This window comes from Chiroxiphia lanceolata, chromosome 2 (assembly GCF_009829145.1).
Source record: "Chiroxiphia lanceolata isolate bChiLan1 chromosome 2, bChiLan1.pri, whole genome shotgun sequence".
In the NCBI taxonomy this organism is placed as follows: domain Eukaryota; kingdom Metazoa; phylum Chordata; class Aves; order Passeriformes; family Pipridae; genus Chiroxiphia; species Chiroxiphia lanceolata.
This window is the reverse complement of record NC_045638.1, coordinates 69169648-69187798: the sequence shown is the minus strand read 5'-3', so window position 1 is coordinate 69187798 and position 18151 is coordinate 69169648. Positions and strand designations below refer to the sequence as shown.

Sequence of the window (18151 nt, the reverse complement as noted above, 5' to 3'; positions counted from 1 at the left end):
ATAATTGAAATTTGATTTTTTTTACTGGCAAGCAGTAATTAGCATGACAGTTTTATATGAAATAGTTTAATTTGTTGCTTTATATGTAAAGATTTTAGTAATAACAGTCAAAAAGGAGCAAATAAACTTTATATAATTAAGTCTTAAGGCACTCTCTGTTTTCCAAATTGATCACCATTAAAAAAGTAACTGTCTGTTATGTTCTCTGAAGCATGTCCTTTTTTTCTGATTATTCAAGCTTGACACATAGTAATACCTTCCATCCTTTGCTGTTTTTCAAAACCTCCTTATGGTATGAAGTCTTACCTATCAGATTTTGCTAAAATCTGAACACTGTCAGGCATCCTCAATGGCATGTGCTTTTTCCTGAAGCCCTCTCTAGCGCTCTTGTGCATGATACTAAATCATTTTCAGATTGGTAAGAATATCCACACTTTTGTAGCTGAGGTTTTGCATACTGGAGAGCACAGAGAACAAAATTAATTTTAATTCTTCTAAACCAGGTTAATTATGCAAACTTTCCAGAATATCTGATGCTTTAAGACAGGTATTGTTAATATATTTTTGGAAATGTGCGTATCACTTAGTTATGATTTCACCTTTTTGTAGTAGTTCAGCTGCCTCAAACTTTTGGTGAAAAATCTCGTAGTCATATCCTGCCACCTCATCTTCCTTTAGCTTGTATCATCATTCTGTGCCATGGAAGACTGGCTGATTTTTTGTTTGAGTAAATTATACTTAATATCTAAGGGGCTTCTTAAGCTTTGATTAGAGTTGAAATGAATAGGCTGTAATGATCTGGTTAGTCTACACCAAAAACTAAGACCACTCATACTCAAAATTGTTAGTTTTTCTTGTTTGTTCATGTAAATGCCCAAATGTGACTGGTAGCAGAGGAACCCTATCAAGTAGTAATCTGACATGGCAGAATATATTTATTGGTAAATATATAGATGAAGAGTCATGTATTTACTTACTAAAATGACTAAATTACTAATTACTAAAATAGTTACTTGCTCCTTTTTCCAAAACCAGTTCTTTCTCCAAAAGTATCACACTCAGCTAATTTTCAAATGTTTCATCAAGTTCTGAGAATATTTTTAAAGTGGAAAATATCCTCAATGATGGGTTAAAAAGGACTGATTTGCAATTGAATGCAAATAGCTTCAAACAGAGTGTATGAAAACCAGCCCAACACTGCTGCGGTTCATCAACTGAGGTTCTTTCAATGCCTCAGAGAACAGAAGTTGCAAAGGTTAAAATCGTCCGTATAGAAACTAATTGGAAACAAACATGCAATATGTGTAGGTCACATATTTGAGCTTAGCAGTGCTCATTGTGGAGTTCCATTTAACACTTGCACAGATATGTTTTCACTAACTCTGGTTTCCATATGGTCTGCAAATTCCCTCCATGTAAAGTGCATTACAACATTCTAGCTTTTAGGCGAAAATGTTACAGGCAAATGTAATCTGATCTGTAGACTAAAGAAAAGCTATATCCTCTTCTTGTCAAGCACAGATGGGTAAAAATATTTTCACTACAGCTATTCTTGGAGTGTCTTGAACTGTAAGAATAGGTCCACGATTGAAACGTAGTCACATAGAATGCTTTCCCTTCTCTTTAGTAAGATACCAAACGAACATCACCAATGGTTATATTTTCCTGTATCATTAGCTGGGTAGCCAGGTAACCCTTCTCCGAAAGAGGTCTTACGAATTCTTTGGCTTACATTTGATATATTTCTAATACACGCACAGTTCAAATCAGATGAAACAGGGAATGGTTTTGCACTGATAGGAGCAGAATCTGTTTCTCCTCATTAACTCGCCACGTGGCCCTGTGAAAATATTCAGTAGAAGTGATGATGGACTAGCTTTGAATGTTGTTTGACAGGAGGCTTCTTGAAACAATTGAAAAATTGCCCAAAACATTCCTTTTGAAACCACGGATAGAACTTGAGTGCTAAATGACACTGCTTTAAAAGACAAGTGTGACATCACTGTAGCATCTACCAATACTGTGATTAGTTTCTTATTTCCTTGAACAATACTGAGTTTTGCATGAGGAAAACCAGAGCAACCATTTTCCTAAGAAACTATGTAATCTGGAAATATCCCTTATACTTTCTGGGGAACAATTACTTTTTTGGTGCTTAACATGGCCCTTGGTTTCTCTAAGAAACTTTTCAGAACCTTTGTATTGTACTCAGGAGCACAGCTGCTATAACGTAGGGAAATGCATGCTTTTGCAGAACTTTTTTTCCTCCTGTACATATGATTCTCTCATTCTTTTATCTCACTCTGCCACATCCAATATATTTTTGTTTGTGTGTCCAGGCATGCTTTCTTTCAACTAATTAGACTCATGGTAATTGCTCTACCAGTCTGCAGCACAGCATGTAGCCAACATTCTGAACAAAAGAAATAAATTAATAAATATTAGCAAGTAAGAGGGAAAAGGAATAAATAAATAATGTTATGATTTTAAAATTTGTATTAGCTGGAATTAAGAGCATGCAAATGAAACCTTAAGCTATCCATATTGCTGAAATTTCTATAACCAACTTTTTGATCCTATTTTGCTATTTTTATTAACAGTCTTTGTTAAGGTGCAGAATTGTTTCTGGCAAAACTAAGTGCTTAGATGGAATATAAAAAATGAGAAGCAAAGGCATTCCACTGGAGACATATGTCAAAAAAGCCAGATTTCAACACACTCAGAGGCTGAGTCCAGTTCTTAGGAGCAAAGAACATAGACTATACCTGTAGGGTAGGAGCTGATGGACAAAACTACGCAAACAATGTACGGATTACCAAAATAATTGGGATACTTGGCTTCCTTAGCTCAGTGCTGAGGCAACGAAGATTTGTACAATGCTGAAGATGAAGAGGTGATTTCATTTCTGTGCACAACTTCAGTAAAACTCCTACTATCTGGTTCTGTAGTCAGTACTTCAAGAGTGATACATACCCATTGCAGAGAGAACAAAAGAGAAGGGCACAAGAGTGATTGATGGAAGGGAGATAAAATCCACAAAGTACAATGTAAAGAGCTTGATTTGTTCAATATACCAAAGGGAAGAGATAAAAAGAAGTTAAATACTACAGGATGTCTTAGCCTTTCTACCAACAGAATGCCTAATGAGGGTAAATATAATGGAAAACTTCAATAGGGCTTACCCTCAAGTGTTGTGATCAATGTTACTTGTAGTCTTTATGATGTTTTAAACATTCTTTCTAAATGGAGTCTTCAAGCCGGCTTCTCAAGGGGAAAAATGTCATGTGTTTGCAGGATGGTTTTGAACTTCTTTGTGGTTTTGGAGCCTGTGAACCCCCATTTCCTCTGTGCCATATCCTGCAAAGAATGGTAGACTCCATTTACCCTAAATTGCCTTAACATTGCCATGACTGCATCTGTTCACATGGTCGTAGACAGGTGTACGTCAGTGCCAGCTAGCCACCCTCAGAAATCAATAAAAACAGTGGGTTTTTTCCTTGTTCTGCAGTTGACTGCATCTCAACTGTAGAAGCAGTTGGGAATATATCATCTTCCCTTGAGGCATCAAAGATGGCCAGTGTTGATCACATTGGTTGAGGAGGATCAGCCTTTAACTCTCTTGATAACTTTTCAACATGTTGACCAGTTTCAGCCAGTTTAACAGAGTTTGCTTAAAAGATGCGATTTTTACACAGTATTCACAAATAAAAATATCTGTTTAAAGAAAAGATACCCTATAATTTCTTGGGTGAGGCAGTAGTTACATGTGTGTTTCTTAATCAGATTCAGCATTTGCTCTGCACTATTGTTTGGGGTATGCCATCAACATTTAGTGAAGAAATGGAAAACTGAATAGTAACTTAAAAAAATCTCATCCAATTTATTTGCAGCTGTGTCATATACTGTATTGGTACAATACTATGGGTATTGCAGCATAAGGAACAGGAAAGCAATTGATAATGGGAGACTGAGAGAGTGGTAGAACTCAACCCTACTAGGCATCAGAGAATCCCTTTTAGAAATCAAGGTGAATGTTAAAACTCTGCGGAGAGGTCAGGCTAATGTCATTCTCTATGTGTGAATCCCTGGACATGATCACTCTGTTAAATCAGGATAAGGAATCTCATGGAGTCGGGAACTCTGAATTTGTTTTCAAGGCTAAGGAGTTCATAATGTATTTCTTCTCTACCCTGCCACATCCCAGTCTTTCCTTTCCATGTGCCCTAGGTGTCTCAGTGTACCTTCTTTTCTGTCTAGGAAGAGGTGATGCTAGATATTTAGCACAGTGCAGATAAATCCAGTGAATTTCCTGACCTAGTCCTCTATAAGAGGTTTCCTGAATTGATGCTAGTAGAATTCCTATTCATAAATTTCTTTTTATCTTCTCTGTAAACAGTCACAAAAACATCTCAGAGAAATCACACTACTGCCTGAAAATAAGCCCTGTTTAGATAAAGAGGTTGGAACAATAATGAATTACAGATAATGATTTTCTTCAGTAAGTGTAAAGTTTATATATTTTCCTTTTTTACTTTATGAATTTCTGCAAGTAATTGGCAAGATTAGGGTTTTATCATGAGGAAAACAATGGGTCATTTTGAAACAGGGCATGAAATCCTCCAATGGGTATAATTTAAAATACTGCTGCTGATTGAAATCCTGCCCACACATGTTGTAATCCATTCATAAACAGGAAAAAATGTTAATGAATTTCAAACTGCGATTTATAACCATGTCAGAAATTTGTTGTAAGAAATTCTCTCTCTATGATTGGTATGATTAGCTCATAGTATCTTAATGACAGGCTCCACAGTGTGCTCATGTTTGTGCACACACTTTGGAACTGCTCATGGATTTTACTAAACATATCAATGAGTCAGATACACATAGAGACAGAAAACAACACTAGTTTTCCAAAAGTCTGTGTGATAGGGACAAAGAAATGCCGAAGTGTTAAGTGGATAGTCAAATCTGCCTATTTATCTACACATGCTCCAGCACAGTCAAGGTTCAAAGCTTTGCAACTTCCACAGTTTTTCAGAGTATGCTAGTAGTAACAAGACAGATGCCAATTCAGAGGAGAACTGAAGAGCAGGTTATTTACCCACATTGAAATCTTCAAACTATAATGACCCCAACATCAGTTACAGAACATTCTTCTTTCACATAGTGTTCCTTTATGACACCTTTAAAGGAATATCATTACAAACACCAGAAAGAGGATACACATACATTTGATTTTGAAGATTTAACTTTTGATTTACTGAAGTTCCTGTGTGCAGAAGTATGTTCTGAACAGATGTTTAACATGGCAGGAAACATTATAGTTCAGAGATCCAGATAGCAACTAGGAAATGCATAGCATCTGGCACCTTTTTGAAAGTAAACCTGCCAATAATTAATTACACATATGAGCCACTCGATCCCTGTCTAATGAGTTGGACACTTACTAAGATGTATTAGACTATGGAACAGAGGTTAACTGCTCATGCCCTCTCCTCTGTCTTTGACTTGTGTGGTCCCAGTGTAACTTAAGAGTAGAAATTGCTGGCACTCGGATTATATGTTGTTAATTATATTATCATTATTACATTGATTAATAATCAAGATATCTTTACAAGCCAAAACTTACGGTATTCCCATTAAACAGAAATTGGTGTTGTTCTTTTGCATTGCCAATGAAGAAAAATAATTACTGAAAATGTGAGACTAATTGGAAAGTTCAGTTAGGAGAGTGCAGCTGTAAAAAATAAAAATAATAATAAATAAATGAACTTAGGAAAGCAAAAGCTGGTAACTGTAAAGTAGTCAGGTTTGCTGGAAAGAAGCTCTGAAAGTCATCCTTGAAAATTTATAATCCACTGGATGTTTGAAGTTACTATATAACTGTTGAAAGTGCTACTATAAAAATTTTATTATTAGAAACCAAAGAGTGCCAATTGCTGTTCTTTTAAAGCACATAAGAAAATACAAAAATACTAGAGCCTTTAAAGAGCAAGAAAAGGAGTTAGTTGTGATCCTTGTGTCCCACTTACCTTCAGCAGTATTAACCACTTTCTCACAAGTTTCTTTTTCAAACTAGTAGCCTGTATTCCAGTTTCAAGACATAAGACCTGGAAAAGACCGGTCTTTTTGCCTTAGAACTCTAGAAGAATACCCTCTCTGATGTCTTCATAGTCCACCTTTGTTGACACCATCCAGGTCAGGTGTCCTTCTGTCTTTCTTCTTCTTCTAACTTTCAGCTTTACTGGAAAGTAATTTTCTTTTTAGTAAGTTTTCCTGCCACAACAATAAAAAAAAGGTAGCAAGAGACCTATTTAAAGTTATTTCAAGGAAATAATTTTTAAAAGATTCTGGAGAAAGTTCTTAACATGTACAGGCACTGCTGTAACACAACCTGTAGGTGGACTCATCATATCAGGTATAATGCAGTGCTGTATGGTAACACTGGATTAAGTTGTAAAATTTTATTTTTTTTGAGAACAGCCACCTTTTCCGCCCTTATTACTTTCTCCTCCACTGTCCAGGTCCAAAGAAAAACGAGGTGGTATGCCAAAAAGGTATTCAGTATCTACAGGATGTTCATGCTGAGACTGAAGCTCCCCACAGGCAGAGGTTCTCTGGTTCTTATTCCACTTAATTCATCATTCAGAACTCAGCAGGAGACTCTGCCTGATTTTGGACTTGAAACAGTTAGGCTGGTATTTACCCCACCCCTTGTCCTCTAAAGGCTTAAAAGTGGAATCAATCTACTTTATTATACTGGCAATATTTTCCAGAGAACTACCTAACTGTGATAATCTATAGGGTGCAAATGACATCTCTGTATCATGGTTTGCCCTGAAAGATGTATTTCTCATGAATAGTCTAATGATCTTTCTTCATGCAGCCTGAGCTCTATGTACAGGTTATTTACAAAATTCATCTCACTGGGGCTGGTCACAGTTTTTCCTTCTATATTCCTTAACTCTGTGTCTACTTATCACCTGTTCTTATGATGCAGAAGAAACATTTTAATTAGTGACAAAATTTTCAAGACTTAGAAAAAGAATATTGCACACGAACTCTGGACTTAACTTGAGAAACTCCACTTGAATCTTAAAAAAATAGTTGTTTATAGAGCCCTTCTTGATAGGAAAAAAATGTTAATTATAACATAAACCTTAATGAACCATCAAGCTTGATTTATCTATATATTAACAGACTCCATTCAGGTTTGGGATTATTTTTGCAAGAACTAAGATACTATATCTTTACTGTGTTCAGCGCAGCGTTATGTTAAATTTTATGTCCCTCAAAAAAAACCCCTCCAACCTGCTAAACATCTATTCTCTTATATCTTATTTTTGTTTGATGGTGTATGGAGTTTTATGATTTGGTCTCTTTATACTTGTTGTCTGAAAATTTTCTTGCAATGAGAAACCTTCATGCTGAAAGAACTCGTCAGACAACAGAGACAGTTGTGATATGTCAAATTAAGACGGCAAAGTGATGTCAAAGCAGGTCTAGGGAGAGTCCATAACAATGTTACTGTCAAGTAAATAAAGAAAACTGAAACATGAGAAATACAAGTTATTTCAAGAGATCTATGACTGTGGTATGTTTCTTTGTTTTGAGAGACACTGTTTCAGAATGATTACCATTTGTCAGTAGGGCTTCAGGTTAGGAGCAAGATCTGATGGCTGCCAAATAAGGTCAGCAAAGTTCAGCTTGGAAAGGGAGATTTTTTTTTCTTTGTTATCGAATTCTCAGAAAACATTTATCATATAAAAAAATATTAGTTTACCAACACTTTGCTCAACTAGATACAAAAATTAGTTTTGCTCTCCAGGAGATCACAGCTAGTTAAAATAATGGTCATCTTGACCTTAGAAATTTAGGAACTTACATGAGCTCTCTGAAGTTCTGTTATACTTCCCATTTGTGGCTGCGCTGGTTCACTCAGTGTGGCCCCAAGGTTGCCAAAGAGAAGAAATATAAGGAAGTAAGGAGGACCAGTAAAGAGTAAGTGGGTTTATTGCTGTGCAGCTTAACCTTTTCTCACCAGCCTTTTTTATCATTCACCACGCACGTTTCAGTTGTGTCATGCCATGATGATAGTACCTCCCATAATAATAGGAAAAAAATGTAATAAAGAACTAGAAGGAAATAGTAGCAAGAAGAAAACAAAGGCCAATTCCTATGTTTACAAAAAGAGGAGAGAAAAAAAAAAAAAAGAATAAATAAGCGCAGAAAACGGCGTCAAATAGGAAAAAGTTATAGACTGAAGCTAAGAAAAAGTTGATAAACTTCAGGAGTAAAAATAAAAATTCATACCTAAGGAAAATATAACATTGAGTAATTCCAGAAATAATTATATTCCTGACGTCATACCTGTGATCAATTTGCCCAGGATATCACTTTTGACAGCTTCAGAAATAATTGGAAAAGGTTCTTGAGATGAGGAGAAAGCACCATAGGTGTAGCGAAGATATGAAGTATAAACGTTTGCTTGTGTCAGTGAGTGAAATTAATATTCTTATTTCTGCTTGTATAGTTCTTTGAAAATAATTTACTATTGAGGTAAAACTTTGAAAATGTATTTCCTGTAACACAGATTTGAAAGGAGGTGAAGGACACAGAAAAAAGTAGAAAGGAGGGGTAGATTTTTCTTCATTTAAATGAGAAAATTTTGAGGGATCAGTAGAATATAGAATCTCAGAACAGCTTCATTTTTCCATATGTATTGAATATGTGGCAATTTCTTGAATATGTGAATATTTCTTTGGTATCACTTGTTTCCATATAGAAATCTTTCTACAAATTTAATCATAAACTTAGCAGATTGATCAGGAAAGAAATGACATCTTAGGAAAATAATACATGACAAAATTAGAAAAATCTTTTAAATTTTTGCATTTTAAGTTAACTTTTGAATGTCTTTACCCATTATCTTTTTTTTTTTTATTATTCCTTCAATTGAAATAAAATATCCTGGGCAGCAGCTGTGGCAGAAATTTATTCAAAACTTTAAGATATTATTTGAATAATATCTTAGTATAAAGAGGAAAATGAGAAGACTTTCCCGATCATCTTTTGATTTTCACAGTGGACTGTTGGGTTTGGGGGAAAAAATGCAATGCTTTTCATTGAGATTCCTTCTAGATAAATAAGAGGTTTGGATTTTCTAGGTTGGGTTTTTTTAGTTCTTCCAGGCTTCTGCAGAAATAAAATGTTTATAAGTTACTCAAGTCTACCAGAAACTGAAGTACACTTCAACAGAAAAGCAGTGGTTCAATTTTAGACATTTTCAAGATTAGAGATATTTTAATTTGATCAGCTGCAGTGCAGTGTGATCTCTGGTTTGGATGTTTTCACCCAAACACTAGAAGAGTATTTTAGGAGAAGGAAATACGTTTCATTTAAAAATTAAATTTAGCAAATAATAAGTATAATAGCATTAAAAAAAAAATACCTCACCTAAATTTAACGGGGAATTGTTTTCCTGTAACTAACATTTGTGTTAAATTCTTTTATATGAAAATAATATTTCTGTGTTATTAATGCTGATTAGAACAATTTTTCAATTGATACATGATAGATTGATGTAAATTTTAGGTTCTAGTATAGCAATTGGATAAGCATCTTATTTCACTGTGTCAAACCAGATATTTGGAAAGAGATCTGACCAAAGAAATACTGTTTTATGAGAGTGACAGGGAAACACAAATGCATATATTGAGTAAATTCCAGTGGACCACTGGCCAAATAAAAAATTACCACAGGCATTAAATGAAAAACTGGATCAGTTTTGAAAATATTAAACTGTATTAAACTGAACAGTGCAAGTGGCTTTTATTTTATAGATGAAATGATCTCCTTCTCATTTGATGGATGAAAATTTCTGCATCCCATTACACTAATGGAAAATTGTCAAAAAATCCACAGGTTTGCATAGGGCTGGACTCTTCAGAATACTGTGGCACCAGCAACAGTTTTGTCAATGTCATTACAGCTCATGGGATTACAGTATGAAAGTCTGTAATTTTAAAAACTAAATCATGTATACATTATAATAAATCCTCCCTCTGTGGGTATACTCTCAAGGGTTTTTGCCATTCTCTGATTCCATCTGGATGTTTTATAGTCTGCATTTAGATTCCTTTTTAGTAACTGCAGTGGTGAAGAAGTATAGGTTTTCTCACTATAATAAAATAACTCAAGAAACTGTTACATAACATTCTTATTCTTTTAAATATTATCCTAGTAATAAGATCTGTTTTATTTTACAAATTTGACTAAAAGGGCTGAGCCATTTGAGTTGGGTTTGATCAGATTAAAATCTGGAGGGTTTTGTTGATCTGTCACTGTTTATTTGAGGTGTTTATCTTAAGATGTGAGTCCTAAAGATTTCTGATAATATTTTAAAAGTATTTCATTTGATATCTTGGATGATACCTTTCCTAGATTTCCAGGTACCAGATACAAAGAATATTGCTTGTGTTGTGCAGTGTCTTTCATCATAAAAAAATCCTTTAAGAATTATAACTGTCTTGATGAACTAAAAAGCACTGAGTCAAATTCACATTCACTGTGTTTTTCTGTGTCACTCTTCTGTTCTGTCTCTCTGTAAAGGAGATCTACACATACAAAGAATTGTCTGGAGTACTAATACAGTCATCCTTCATGGTCCCTAGAGTTGGTGGTAATGTCAGTCAAGGCTGCTGAAGGGATTGTTAAATCCATAACCATGACTTTGTTATTTTAGTGAGTTATGTTCTTTGAAATAGTGTTTTCTTTCATCTAGTAAAAGCAAAGTTGTAATTATTTTGCAACCTGGCTGTGATTTCCATCTGCAGACTTTCTTCGAATCTTAAATATGGTTTTCGTAAATTAAGACCATTAGTGTAATTTAAATGTCTACAAAATATGTGACATATGTATGGTCCTAAAACCAATTTTGAGTGTAATCTTGCAAAACTTTACATTCTGTTAACACACATCTTTTTTTTCCCCCTAATAATTGCTTTGCTTGGAATAAGAACATCTGTTGTTTGAGAATAAGTTTTACATACTTGGCATTTACTTTCACCTATCTTTATATTTTCTCTCCATACTCTCTCTTTTCAGATCTGTAGGGAACTCAATAGCAATTTGATAATTGATTAAAAATATTAAGTTGAATCTAGTTTTCTCTGAGTGACAGCCTATGGAAAAGAGGGAAAAATGTGGATTTAAATTATGCAAATAATTTTAATGGTCAAAAAAGGAATCCAAGGTTATTTCTTTGATATTAAGTTGGATTTAGAAAGATATTTCAAGGAATGATTTACCAGATTTTGCTGGCAGAAGAAACGTGGTTAGAAAGAGCAAATAAATATTAAGGAAAACTCACATTTCCAACCAAAATGTCACCATCACTTTTTCCCTAGTGCTTTCACAGCCAAAACGTGCTTGAGTTTCTGTCATTAGCATGAAATGTCCTTGGAACTTTGTTGTACCATTTCTAACAAATGCTGAACAAAGTATAAGGGAATAGTCTATCAAAAATGAAAACACAATTTGTGAGTGGTAATTACTGGTAGAATGTACCTATTCTGTCTCATGGCACAGAAGTAACTGAGTATTATGGGAAGAGATATCACAGTATGAGTTACCCATAATTATAGTGAACAATTTGAAACAATATAGTTTTGTTTAAAGTAGATGAGGACTATATCACTAGGAAATAAAAAATAGCTTACCTTACAAAAATACAAGTTACAAAGGAGAATTTTAGTGGTTTATGATTTTCTATTTTTTCTAGTTTAAGGTCCTTTTGCTCATTTCTAGGTACCTTTAACACACTTTCATGTTAATAAAATAATGGATATAACAGCATGTGTTTATTTTTTCATAATCTTTTCGTTTCTATACAAAGCTTTCGTAGTTTTGATGACATGCTATACAGGAATAATAAAGACTAAGTTTTCTCTGTGAACTGGGTTAAATGGATTAAACTTTCTCAAGCTTTTTACTTAGCCATACCTGAGATTTTTCAGATAAGAAGAAGCTATAATTGAGTGCAAGATTTCTGCAGGCTCTAAAGTTTTGTTAATTGCATCTTTTTTTCTTAGTTGAACATGAGCTGTAAAAGCATTTAACTTTTGTTTTTGCTAATATAACAATTGATTCCAGTTCCAATAAGGGTTTAAGTTGACACGAAGTAAAATCATTGAAAGAAAATGCAGGCAAACCTTGATAAATACCAGATGAAATTGTGGTGGTATTAAGTTAGACTCATACACACATTGTATTAATAATAATAAAAAGGAGTTCAAACCCATGATCTTATTTCATAAGGATTTTTTTAAAAATTGATTTTATCAGCCTACATTATATTTCTTCAAAATGGAAATTCATGCTGACTAGTTCAACATGGTGACTTGGAGGTTTTGAACCCATGAGTTCATTAATGCCACAGTCATGACTAAAACAGTATAGCTGAAATTAATCTTTTTTTAGACATTAATAAGTCATAGTGAAAAGAAATAATTATCATGTCTTTGGGCCAACAGAAGAACACTGAAAAAGAAGTCAAGTAAACCAGAGCATTTCAAGATAATTGGCAGGCATACATCATTTATTCCAGATTAGCCAAGGTCATGCACTTGATGCTCCCAGTTTTTGCATTCATATATGTGGTCATTGTTGCCATCAAATTCCTGAATTTTGATGGCTATGTTTCATAGACCAAGAAGAAAAGTACTGAGTACAGCCAATGCAAAAAGCACGTACTTCATTCAGTTAAACAGTGACCTTTTTAACCTCGCTGTATGCAGGAAATATCCACTTGTATTTTAGTAATTACATTAGCTTCCCTAATGGCATTTGGTACAGATGGTATAGGAAGAACTTATCTGCAGCTGAAGAATGCAGGCAACAGTTTCAGTTTGAGTTGTGAATACTTTTTCTCATTAGAGTTAAGGAGGGGGAAGAGAACTGAAAATTTGTGTGCTCTCTTCAATCAGAGCCATTATTTTTCAAAGGTTTTTATCTTTTTTTTTCTTATTATGTTAAAACTAATAAAATTTTACACATGCTAAAAATCTCTTGTTGAATCCTGTAAAACAGAGAGAGGAAGAATAAATGCAGTTATAATGCATTTGGGACTTAGCAAATTAATTAGAAAATTGATATTTATTCTGATTTATACTACAAAGTCAATTTGATTTTATGAAGATACCTTAACCATTTTGTGTTCTCTTTTGTCTGTAAAATGGGAACAGAACTTCTTCTATCCCTTTTTTTTTTAATTTTTGCCTGTTAGAATATAGACTGTCTACTGAAGGAAATTATTTTAATTCCTCTGCCATGCCAAAAGCAGTGAGGTAATTCACACAAGTTGGACTCCTAGAAGAGAGGATGGCGCAAATTTAAAAACCAAAAGAGCATTAAAATTATCTTTTTTTTTTTTCTGGTCTATGAAGGAAAAGTGAAACAGGACAAGGATTGTGATTCTTCCTTAACTTACTCCTACAGCTTTTGATGATGTGGGATCTTCGTAAACCAGAGATTACATTTTGACAGGTTTTCCTAATAGGCAGAAATGGATCTGTCCTCCATTAGGTCTGATCTGTTTCTATCATTCTCTGCTATTGACTGCGCAACAGCTCTGACAGTAGACTTTGAAGATTAATTATGTTTTACGTAACAGTAAAAAAATCGTTATTTATTTCAAATATTGTCTGCTCAGTCAGGAACAAGCAAAAATAGGAAGAAGCACAATAGAACCCTTAGCAGCTAGGAGGGAGGAAATGAAGCATATAATGGAGGGCACACACTTTCCCTTGTGGTTTGACTGGAAGGAGTCTCTGAAGTAGGATTAGGGGGTGGATAAGTAAAAAACTTATAATGTGAAATGGTGGCCCTGCTATGAATGTTTCACATTCCTGTATTCTGTTTTACTTTAAGGAATTTATGGTATGAGTATTTAAAGATGAATAGAAAGTATTTCTGTTTCTGTTTCCTTTTTCATACCCATCAAGATGTGTGGGATTCCCCATTTTCTGTCTGGGCTACTCCCAGTTTTGCTTATTTATAGCTAGAGTGCTGCACGCTTAATTTATGCTATAGACTGAGGCAAACATCTTTGACACCATGAACTTCCTTTATGAGACTTTTCTATCTCACCCTGTGTTTTCATATGTGAAAAGTGCTACAGTCTCTAAGATAGTTATTTGTTTCTTTTGGACATGAAAAATAGCCTCTTAGAATGTCGTTTTTATGAGAGGTATTAATGGCTATTATCAATGGGTTGTTTCATCAGGCGGTTACAGAACTGGTTACAACTAATGGGCCTGCTGACATGCTAATTAGTTGTCAGCTCTGTATCCTTCTCTTTCTTTTCATGAATTTCAGCAAAAGCAATTTAATTCTCCTTTCCAATGCTGGAATGCTGCATCCAAGCTTGCAGTTGATTAGATGTGATATACAAAAATTATCAAGTAATGTCCAGAGAAAGAGTGATAAGACATCAATTTTAGGTCAGATGACCAGTTTGCTTCAACCCGTAGAATCATCAAGCTGTTAAAAGTCAGAGAGATTATATAAAAATTCTTATTATTGTAAATATATAATTTTACACTAAGTTAATTATGACTTCCTTCAAACAGACTTCTGTTTTCTCATGTCTACACCTTTGTGTTATTAGGACGGGATCATCATTGTTTTCTGGATGATAATCCATGAGTATTTATTCTATCTTTGTGCAATTTTAGGCATATTTGTTTTGGTCCACAGTCCAAACTTTTTTATATTCTTTGAGGCTACACAGGTAGTGTAAAAATGCCAGCTGTCTTTGACAGTAAAGAACTTCTAATTAAATTAATTATGGCATAAACTAATAATTTTTTGTGTTTCTCTGTAAAGGATATACATCAAGTTTTCTTTTTGAAAACCTGGTGAAGATGCAAAGAAATTACTGCTGGTACATAATCATTTTTATGTAATTTAGTTGGTTTTTCCATAACTGTGTATGGTGCTTATTCTGGATACATTTGTTCTTTCGATGTAAAATCAGAAGTAAAAGCATGTACAAATTTAGAAGATTGTAGCATGGGGATATGTTTCCAAGAGCATTATTTTGCCTTAGTCATGCTTTAGTACACCTGAAGTTTGATTTTGAGGACAGAAAGGTAATTTTATTTTATTTTATTTTTTTTAGTTTTACAAAATATAAGATGAATTCATAATCCATCAGACAACATTCTATGATGAAATATTTGATATGTCTGTGCTAGCTGCATTGGTTTAACTGTAGAGTTCAGTCTTCTGTTTGGATTTTCTTTGTCAGCTTTCAAACAGTGGAGGTAGCTTGCAGGTGATGAGTATCTCATTAATCTTTCTGATCTTCTAGCACTTGAGCATAAGAATAGCTGATCAATTACAGCAATTGTCTCCCTAAATGAGCTTTGCACATCTGCCTCTTATTTCATTAACTGTCTGCACATATATCTGATAGAATGGAATCCTAGTAGCTTCTTACAGCTTGTTCTGTGTTACTATAAAATAAGGATGGGGTTGTTAGCAAAATAGGCACAGAAACGTATTTATCTAGTGGCCAAAATAAATATACATGCTATTGTGTAGGAGTGCTTTTGTCTTTAATTTGTGTTGGTAGAAACCTATTTAAAGCACATCTGTTTGCTTTTCAGCCTCCTATTTAGTCCTTACTTGAGTTTTATATTTTTGAATTTACCATTTTCATAACACAAACAAAGTGTTTTCATGCCCTAAAGCATGATATCAATGTCTAGATGATTTTAGATAACAGAGCCTACTATATATAAAATTAACAGAAGTGAAATTTCATCCTAGTCTCCTTACAATACATCTTTTAAATAATTAGATATGACATCCTTCTCTCAGAAAGTAAATTTACATTTCCAAAGCTACAAACAAGTATTTCATAGTGACAATCTTATTAGGTATGTATTATTTAAATTAATTACAAAACAATGAGTGATAGTTAGACTCCATAATTCAAGGTTTGTTTTAAGAAGTATGCCCTACAAATTATGGGTTGTGAGTTTAATAAAAATAAGATTTCACATGAAGGCCTCTTTCATTAATACTCGAGCTTTCAGTTACAGGATAATCAATTACCATCTGAAAATTAAAATAATTTCTAAGCAGAGGCTTTTTTCTTTGTTAATAAGTGATCAGTTTATTCATAAGAATTTACATTATTTAATATTCAAAGTTTGTTTCCTTATGTTTATCATATAGCAAATTGCTTTGGATTATACCAATATTTATTTATTTATTTATCTATTTATTTATTTATTTATTTATTTAAATAGTGAACTAAGCTGAAGGCCAAAAATTCTTCATTAACAAACCTTGTGTCCTGAACTGGTATAAATTATTCCAGATGATTCTTTGATGCTTTCTGAATATTTAAGTATTCTTGAATCTGAAATTGTCAGTTAATTGTGCTTGAAACTTGTTTCAGTGTGTTTGAGTGATAAAAAATATACATTATACATATTTTATGGATTTCAGAAACCACGGAGCTATAATAGCAAAATATCACTGATCTTTTAAATTCACTTTTGACTGTTTATTGCAGGTCTGGTTTGTATGAAGTCAAGTACTTCAGTGGTTGAACTGGTTATGCTGCTTTGTTCACAGGTAAGACATTTCTAGTTTTGATTGTATTAATTTCTTTGCCTAGTGCTATGCTGCCAGCCTAATAATTGCATCTTGCAGTTTACTTCACTCTTACATTTCAGTTACTCTCTTCTGATAACATAAAAATTGTATATTTTTTTAAAATATGCATTTCATAGATTTTCTGTATTCACAGGGTATACAAAGCATATTTGCATTTGTTTTCTAAAAGTGTATGGATGTACATGATGCATTTTTCCTGTGTATGAACTCTTTCAAGCCTGTTCTTATTTAGAATATGTGAATAGGATAATACTATTGTCATAATTTTATGTCAAAATCTGTCTTTTAATTAGTAATTTTTAAAAATTTTACTTTGTGCTGACTTTATTACTTTTGATATACATGACAACTGATTGGATATTTTATGTAGCTGTCAGTATATAAAAAGGAGAGCTACATGATTTAGGTGTTCCTCAAGAACTGACAGAAGCAGAATATTTCTATTAATATTTCTATTCAAAAGATTCTGTGTTTAATTATTGAGGGTTTAGCATAGCAGTAATGCGTTTCTCAGAAATCTAAATCAATTAACGCTTTGAAATGCTTTCACAAATAAAAAATTCAAAGCTAAAATAATTTCTCACACTGTGGATTATTTATGTCTCAATTTTAATAATTTTTGTTTTAACAGAAGTGTTATTGGCTAATTTTGTATATATACCCTTTTACTTTAAACTACAGGTTATCAGCAAACATTTAAGAACTTTGTTCATTTTGTAAAATATAAGAAAAATACAATGGCCTAACAGATCCAAATAACTTTTCAAGTTTTTACACTTCTCTAAAATCTCATAACAATGTTTCATTTACCGGGTTCCCCACAGAATTATAATACCAGTTCAACTCAAACCAAGTTAGTGTATAAAATGCCCAGGTTAACTTATTATATTATTATTGAAGAAAATTACTTGTTTATAGCTGTACTTGAGCATTCGCTGCTGCACATTGAGAGCATACACCAAAAATGTACTGAAAACAAATGAGTTTCTGGGGGCAATTGAAATTAAGATCTACTTTTGAGGAATCTATCTGAAAATAATAAACATTTACAGCTGATTTTGGGGAAGGGTGTTCCAACTTACCTGTGTCTTGCCAGTCTGTAGGCTGCATTTCTTCAAGCTTGTGGCATAAGGAAATCATTACATCTTCTTTTCCTTTTTTCTCTTCTCTTTTTTTCCTTCCTCTTTTAGAGGGATATCAGTTAGGGAAAAGTAAAAGAAAAATACATCCCTGGCAGGAGTCCTCGGTGGGATTTGAACTTCAAACCTCCTCTAGCAGGGCACTTGAAAAATTTGTTACCTAATGGTGAAGTCCTGGGTTCCAGGAAAATTCCAAAAGATCCATTAAGGCTTTTGAGCTCTATGTTCATGTCATGCAATTTTTTTATTTTTCTTTTTAGCAACTCTTGAAACATTTGTTTTGAGGGAAGGAATAACTTACAGTCCTTTCTTCCATA

At 33.6% G+C, this 18151-nt stretch overlaps 1 protein-coding gene across 4 annotated transcripts in view; it reads left to right on the top strand.

The window, feature by feature from the left end:
* Positions 1-18151, top strand: part of NBEA (neurobeachin) — a 477681-nt gene that overhangs the window by 209359 nt on the left and 250171 nt on the right. For all 4 annotated transcript variants that reach the window (XM_032678783.1, XM_032678782.1, XM_032678781.1 and 1 more), the window contains one exon: positions 16592-16653. In XM_032678783.1, the coding sequence (XP_032534674.1) occupies positions 16592-16653 (62 nt within the window). The remainder of the gene's footprint in view (positions 1-16591; positions 16654-18151) is intronic.